The following is a 7,365-nucleotide window of genomic DNA, read 5'->3' on the forward strand; positions in this document are numbered from 1 at the left end:
TATTTTTGTTGTTTTTGCGCACAAAAAGTATTCTCGTCGCTTGGCAGCTGCTGGCAGCTGCCAGCCAGCCACTGACAGGTCACGTGATATGCCAGTGACGGCTCCTGCCAGCCAGCTGAAGATTGAACCCCCACTCCAAAGTTAAAAACAAAACGAATTTGACGGAAATGAGACCCAGGCAAGGCAGCATTGCGTTACATCACTAAACGTGCGTTCCACCCCATAACACGGCAAAGAACCCCTTGGTCATGCAATCATCCAGGAGATGTTCACAGCGCGGTAGCCTACATGCGTGGTCGCTGACCATAACGTGCATCTAGTAGTTCGGCAATAAACTGAAACTCGGGGGAGCCTGCACACAGCAGCATAACGCGGAAACAGCACACCAAACTATTCCATTCATAAATGGCGAACTCCCGCAAAAAGGGGCGGTAAGGATGACTTTTAATTTGCAGCAAGAGAAATTGGGGAGCTTTTTCTGTGTCAGACATGTGTCACTTTGGTCCAATTTCAGTTTGAGATCTCTTACCTAGAACATAACCTGCCCCAGAGCAGGTTAGCCGTTGAGCATAAGTTACTATGGCGATAACCACCACTAAAAGCTGAGCCACTTTCATGGTGCCTAAAACCCAGGGTTGGCGCAAACTACATTGAAACTCTCAGAAAATTCTGAGTTTACAAGTTACAAGTTCTATGAGGACATGAATGCATTTTACAAGTCAGAATCGTGCAATTGTGGTAATTCCGACATGGAGTGAACATACCATATTATTACTAATATATTACTAAAAACTACTCTTGTGTTGGATCTGGATGGCTTTTTACTTTACAGAGATTATGTATTTATCAGGCTACTCGGATGAAAATAACAAGATATAGTAACTGTCCTTTGCAAAGCAATTTGTTATGGTATTTTTTTCTTATAGCTACAGTAAATGTCTATAAACACCTCTTCTGTTTGGGGACATTAAAAATAGCCTATTTGCATATGGGCACAGGGCTGACTTGCTACGCCACTGCTTTGTGTTGCTGTTGAAACACTGACAAATATAAAAGGGTCAATATCACCCTAAAGTACCTTTTATCATTGAAAATTTCCAAAATAAAAATGCTGAAATTTAGCTGACCAGCGTGTGGGACATGCCAAAATCACATAGCCTACATGTAATTAAAGAAAATGGTATAAAATGAGAAAACAAGGTTTCTAGAGATTTTTCATTGTAATATGTTGTGATGGATTTTTAATAGATAAAATAGTAAAGTGTATATTAAACTAACAATATTTCTAACATCTAACCTTACTTCTTTTTTTAGGCCTAACATGATAACACTTTGAAACACAATGTATACCCCTTTTACTTTGGTTGTGAATGTAAAAATAACTAATTTGGGAAATGAAACTAGACAGGTGACTAAATTTGAACCTTGTGATTAACAAAGAAAGAATCATTAAAAGAAAAAAGTTTTACTATATAATGTATACTTAAAAATACATATGTATACTGAAAGTATACTTATTTTTCATAAGGGTTGACTAAACTTTAAATGCACTGTATTAGTGCTTTAGAATGTGCAAATGAGTTCCACAGGAGAAAGAAGGGTGGGCCACACTGTGTGCCCCCTCTGATGCCAGAGGAAATGAGAAGAGACATTAACAAACACTACGTTTAGAGCAGTGGTGTAGTGGTAAAAAAAGAGGTGGGTAAACTATAAATTCTGGTGGACCACGACGTGGGCACCCGGTAAGGTGGGCCACTGCCTACCGGTGTATGTGTATCCTGATGACATCGCTATAGGCTATCATTTGATGGTACTACCAAGGGTATCACTGGTTGTTCCCTCATCATAGGTCACACAATCACTATTCAATTCATACATTAATCTAAGTTCTTGTTAAAGAGATTCAAAAAGGAATAATATGGTTGAAATCTATAAAGTTTACTAAATGACAAAACAGAGAGATCAAAAATATTTATGAGAGATCGAGAGGGAGGCTTAGCCTATATCCAGGGCTTCCAATGCAATGCACTTGTGCATAATGATTAGTGATTTGGGATTATTTTCATAGTCGATTAATCTGTTGAATATTTCCTCGATTAATTGATTAATTTTTTGGTCTATCAGAAAAATGTGGATCAGTGTTTCCCTGTAGAGGGAAAAGTCTTAAACCTGGTGTGCAGGATTCCCTCTGAATCTCTTGTACAGTTGGGTTTTGACATGCTCCCTACATTAACCAGCTGCCTGTAATGAATTAAAAAATCCCTTTTTTGCATTGTTTTAATGATTTCCTGTTGCGGCTGCGATCAAGTTTCATCCTCGCGCAGCTTGTTTAGTAACTTCACGAGCGTGTGTTTTTTGTTACGTGTGTGCGCCGTTCTCTTTGTTCCGTGTGTGTGTGTGTGTCGGCGCGCTGCGCTCTCTGCTCCGTGTTTGCACTCCGCGTTCTGCTCTGTCGTTAACGGCTCAAATGCTCGAATCATGTACCGATCGGCGATAACGCACTGGAAAAACAAAGTCCGCTCAAATAACGTGAAATTTAGAGGTGGATAAACGCACTTTGGAGGTGGGCAAACGCTATTTCCGAATTTTGGGAGGTGCGTAAACGGCGTTTACGTGCGTTTAGCCTCCACTACATCCCTGGTTTAGAGTCTTCGTCCAGTGAGACAGTAACAATTACAACACGTCCAAGGCTGTTTAAACAGATTTAGGCTCCTTCCCCACTGCATTGTTACCCAGCACAACCAGTAGAAGATGTCACCCCCATCAGACTGCTCACTAAACCACGTGAAACGTAAATATCACTTTACCAAACCTCTTTCCAGAGACTTTTAGAAGTACAGTATGAATGACTTTTAATTTGCAGCAAGAGAAATTGGGGAATTTTTTTGTGTCAGACATGTGTCACTTTGGTCCAATTTCGGTTTGAGATCTCTTACCTAGAACATAACCTTCCCCAGAGCAGGTTAGCCGTTGAGCGTAAGTTACTATGACAATAAAAGCTGAGCCACTTTCATGGTGCCTAAAACCCAGGGTTGGTGCAAATTACATTGAAACATACCTGGCTATCCAGCTAAACCGGCTTCAAGGTATAGGCTCCTGCATGCTTAAAGTCCCCATGAAATCAAAATGATAACATGATAACACAAACGTTCTGTCCTGTGTTTTTCAATATTGTATGGTGTGTTGCCATACCCCTACCGCTTACTTTGGTTGTGTGTGTGTAAAAATAACAAATTTGGGAAATGAAACTTGACAGGTGACTAAATTTGAACCTTGTGATTAACAATGAAGTAATCATTAAAACAAAGTTTGCTTTACCTAGTAACAGAAGGGTTTGCATATGAAGAACCAATTAAATTCATATAATTTTGCCATCCCTATTCTATAAAAACTGTTGTATTCGAGTTAGCTGGTGGGATTCTCAATGGAATTTGTTTGAGATCCTCCGGCCTTATTTCTTCTTGGGGGAGATTCTCTGAGAACTACTCGAGAGATCCTCCGGCCGTGATTAAAGCATTTAAAGGACATTTGCTAAAGTCTGTTTGTCGATTATTCCTGCGCAGGAAGAAAGCTAGTTAGGGAAGCAAGTTAGTTAGGTAGACTATATATTAAACGTCGATTGGAGACGTTAGGGAACGTCGATTGGAGACGACCCAGGTAGACTTAGAATAGAAAGGGAACGTCGATTGGAGACGACCCAGCTAGACTTAGAATAGAAAGGGAATGTCGATTGGAGACGACCCAGTTAGTTGCAGATTAACACTAGGTGATTTCCTAGGCAGATATTGACTTGGGACTATATTAGGGGGAAGCACAGGCGAAGCACTGCTGCTTAGGCGAAGCACTGCTACTTGGGCGCAGAGATATCACGCAACACATGCAATCCCATGACTTCCATCAACATACCGGCGTGAACAGTAGCTGGCTACAGTAGCTGGTATTTTTCCTACAGTACATGAATGGCAATGAACATGGCTAATTTTGTGAGAGACGAAGAGGGTGACTTCTCAGACAGTCAAGAGCCAGTATCACTTTTACTTAGGACATGCTAGCTGGCAACAAAGGATTCCATTCATTAAGCTAAGCTAAGCTAGCGCCGACCCTGTCAAACTAAAACAATACATGCACTGAGACAAAAATGCATTTGCCCACCTATCTAAATGTAGAAAAGAAGGTGAATAAGCCCTATTTCAAAAAACGGTGGAGTGTTCCTTTAAGTGTTTGGTTATTTATCAGAAAACCTCAGAATTTCATTATTCATTATAGTGATTCTGATGAGGACACCAAAGGCACTTTATTTATTTTTTTTAACCCAAAATAAGAGGGAATAATAGATCAGATCAGAACATAACATTTAATTCAGGCTACATTATAAAAAAAAATATTTCAGTGATCCTGCTTTGTATGAACAATATTATCAGTTGCTACAGTGAGCTCTTTCGACCTGATTGTGAAGCCGTCCGCTGAATAGGTTATTTTTGGTGATGAATTTATGTCGGGCTTGTTTCGATGGTGCGAATTAAAAGGTCTGGAGAAAAATGATCTCGCTTTATGGAGGCACTGGCAGAAAACCAACCTGTTTTTTGTTTTTGTTTTCCAAGCGGACGCTCCCCAAACTTGAGAACCGCTGCTTAAAAAGGATATGCGTATACAATTGTGCGTACGCGTAAAATACGTAAAAAATATACTTTGGGAAACGGCATTGAGGCTTACTTTGTGAGGTAAGTTATTCAGTCTTCAGAGCCAGTGCATCAGATCAGATTACGCTGTGAACATTTGTTTTCTGTAGACTACCATTTTAAAAACAGAGGCTAAAGGAATTAATATGCATGCGATTAACAATTCTATGTTGCAGATACTTTATAAAATTAGCATTGTAACCTTTACTGTAGATATAGGAAATATCGCAAAATAAGAAACTTTACATAATCCTCACTTAATAGGCTATCATTTTTTCATGTCGAAGTTTCAAAGTGAGTTGCTTTTAAAATTCAAATGCGAATAAAAAGTCACAAATGTTGGTTCTGCGTGGGTTAAACACTGAAATAGGAAATAGTAACAAGGATAATAATCAGAAAAGAGTGAAAAGTTTATATTGAAAAAATAAGGGAAGATATGGGAGAATTATGGTAGTGTTGTGCTTTATATGGGCCTTCCAGTTCTGCCTATTAGAAAAGGACTTAACAGAAGTAATCTCATGTGCTAAAAAATAAACCAGTTAAAACGAATTTTATCTCATTTTCAGTAATATCCCCCAAGTAACCTGATGAAATTATGGGAAAGGCAGTTGTAGTTAATTGCACATTATTGTTTGTTTTTGATATTAGACATCCGCATCCCTTGGTGTGGTATAGTGTCATGATGTTTTTGCTCAGCAACTGCATTCATTTTTATAAATATGCAAAATGGCTTTACTTTAAATATATTTGAATAAATTGCCTATTGTTTTCATTACAGAACTCAACTTCCTATTCAGTTCTAAGGAGACATAATGGCTTCAAATCCAGGACAAGATTACCCTGACTATGACTACAGTATTCATTTAGAAATGTTGACAAATCACTCAAAAGAACATCCTGTGGATTTACATGCTGGATACTGCAGGGAAGCAGCATGTGTGATCACAGTTATTTTTAATGTGATCATATTCCTGCTTGGCATCACTGGAAATGGTGCTGTGATCTGGATTGCTGGTTTTAAGATGAAGAAGTCTGTGAACACCACCTGGTACCTGAGCCTGGCTTTGTCTGACTTCATTTTCTGCACTACTCTCCCTTTCCTCATTGTTTATATCGTTAATACCAGCTGGATTTTTGGGCTCTTCATGTGCAAGTTCACCTCTTTTGTTATGACCCTCAATATGTACAGCAGCATTTTCATCCTGGTCATCATTAGTGTGGATCGCTGCATCACAGTCAAGTTTCCTGTCTGGGCTCAAAATCAACGCACTGCAAAGAAAGCTTCTTTAGTTGTTGTGATGGCTTGGTTCGTGTCTGCTTTGCTTAGCATTCCATCTGCCAAATTCAGAGATATTGCAAATGAATCATCAATATGTTATAGCAACTATGAGCATCACCACAAAACCGTCGTGTTCATGGGCTTTACTTTGGGATTTTTAATTCCGTTCCTGACCATTTCCACCTGTTACTCCATCCTGATCTGTAAACTTAGAGCAAACCATCTTTCTAAATTCACCAAGCATTACAAGATCATGACATTACTGATTACAACTTTTTTTATCTTTTGGTTGCCATTTCACATTATATCTATTATAGAGTTGAGCAAATCTAAAGATTCTCCACACGATCCCGTCTTTCACACGGCCCAACAATTATCTACTACTCTTGCCACTGCAAACAGCTTTATAAACCCATTCCTCTATGCATTCATGGCCAAGGATGTGAAGAAATGCTATTCCTTTCTGTCAAAGATTGAGAGTGCCATTGATGAGGAGACCCGAAGCGCTAGTGGATAACAGACTTTCCACTGCTATCTGAAATAAAATTAAAAAATGTTGAAAATGCTGGCCTATAGAAAAGACTGAACATTAACAAATTTTACAGTTGTTTGTCTGTTGCATGTTGGAGTTCATAAATGTACAAGTAATGCAAAAAGTCTGAAAAGTCAAGAATAAATGAATGCAAACAGGTTCAATAAAGGCAACTTTCTACAAAAGTTATGTACATTAAAATGGCATTTTGCTTAATGATTTTGCAGAATTATATGATAACTATTAAATCTTTATTGTTTTCTTCTTATTTGTAAATGTTACTAATCAACACAAATACATTAATATATAGAGTGGGGCATAAAAAAATCGAATTTATTGATTATTGAATGCATTGAGCATCATTTAACAAATCTTGTCATGCTCCACATGTCTTTCTCTCTCTCTGTTATGCTGAAATATACTTAAAATTTACAATAAAAATCTTGTTCTAACAATTTCCCTTAAGTGTTTGTAATTTTCTTAATTATATGAGAGTCCTAAGTAATACATACTCAATAAATTCAGAAAGACGCTTTAGCTTTATTCCATTTTTATGTGGTAAGTATGTGTGATACTTTCAATACTTTTAATACTTCCTGCTTATAAGCTTTACAAAAATGTTTGCATGTAAGATGTTTTTCTTGTAAACTCTTTAACATGTTGCTACATTTATTATTGTTACATTTTGTATTATAGAGCTGATTTGCAGTTTTCATTCAAAAGCACTAAATTAGACAGGGCTGCTGACTGCAACTCAAATGACCATAATGTAACAAAATATACAAATTTATGACAATAATTAAAAATCAAGCTGTCATGGTGTCCATATTCTGATTCATCATCATTATTCAAAATGACCAGACAAAACGATTCAA

General features: G+C 37.8%; 1 protein-coding gene across 1 annotated transcript; it reads left to right on the forward strand.

Annotated features, from left to right (window-relative positions):
* Positions 1-4,255: 4,255 nt before the first annotated feature.
* On the forward strand, positions 4,256-6,947 carry LOC311083282 (chemerin-like receptor 1). Its single transcript, XM_084114721.1, has 2 exons — positions 4,256-4,721; positions 5,458-6,947. The coding sequence occupies exon 2, from the start codon at positions 5,492-5,494 to the stop codon at positions 6,473-6,475; it is 984 nt and encodes a 327-aa protein (XP_083970847.1). The 5' UTR covers positions 4,256-4,721; positions 5,458-5,491; the 3' UTR covers positions 6,476-6,947.
* Positions 6,948-7,365: the final 418 nt, after the last annotated feature.

The sequence above is a fragment of the Abramis brama genome, assembly GCF_963993115.1.
Source record: "Abramis brama genome assembly, chromosome: 5".
In the NCBI taxonomy this organism is placed as follows: domain Eukaryota; kingdom Metazoa; phylum Chordata; class Actinopteri; order Cypriniformes; family Leuciscidae; genus Abramis; species Abramis brama.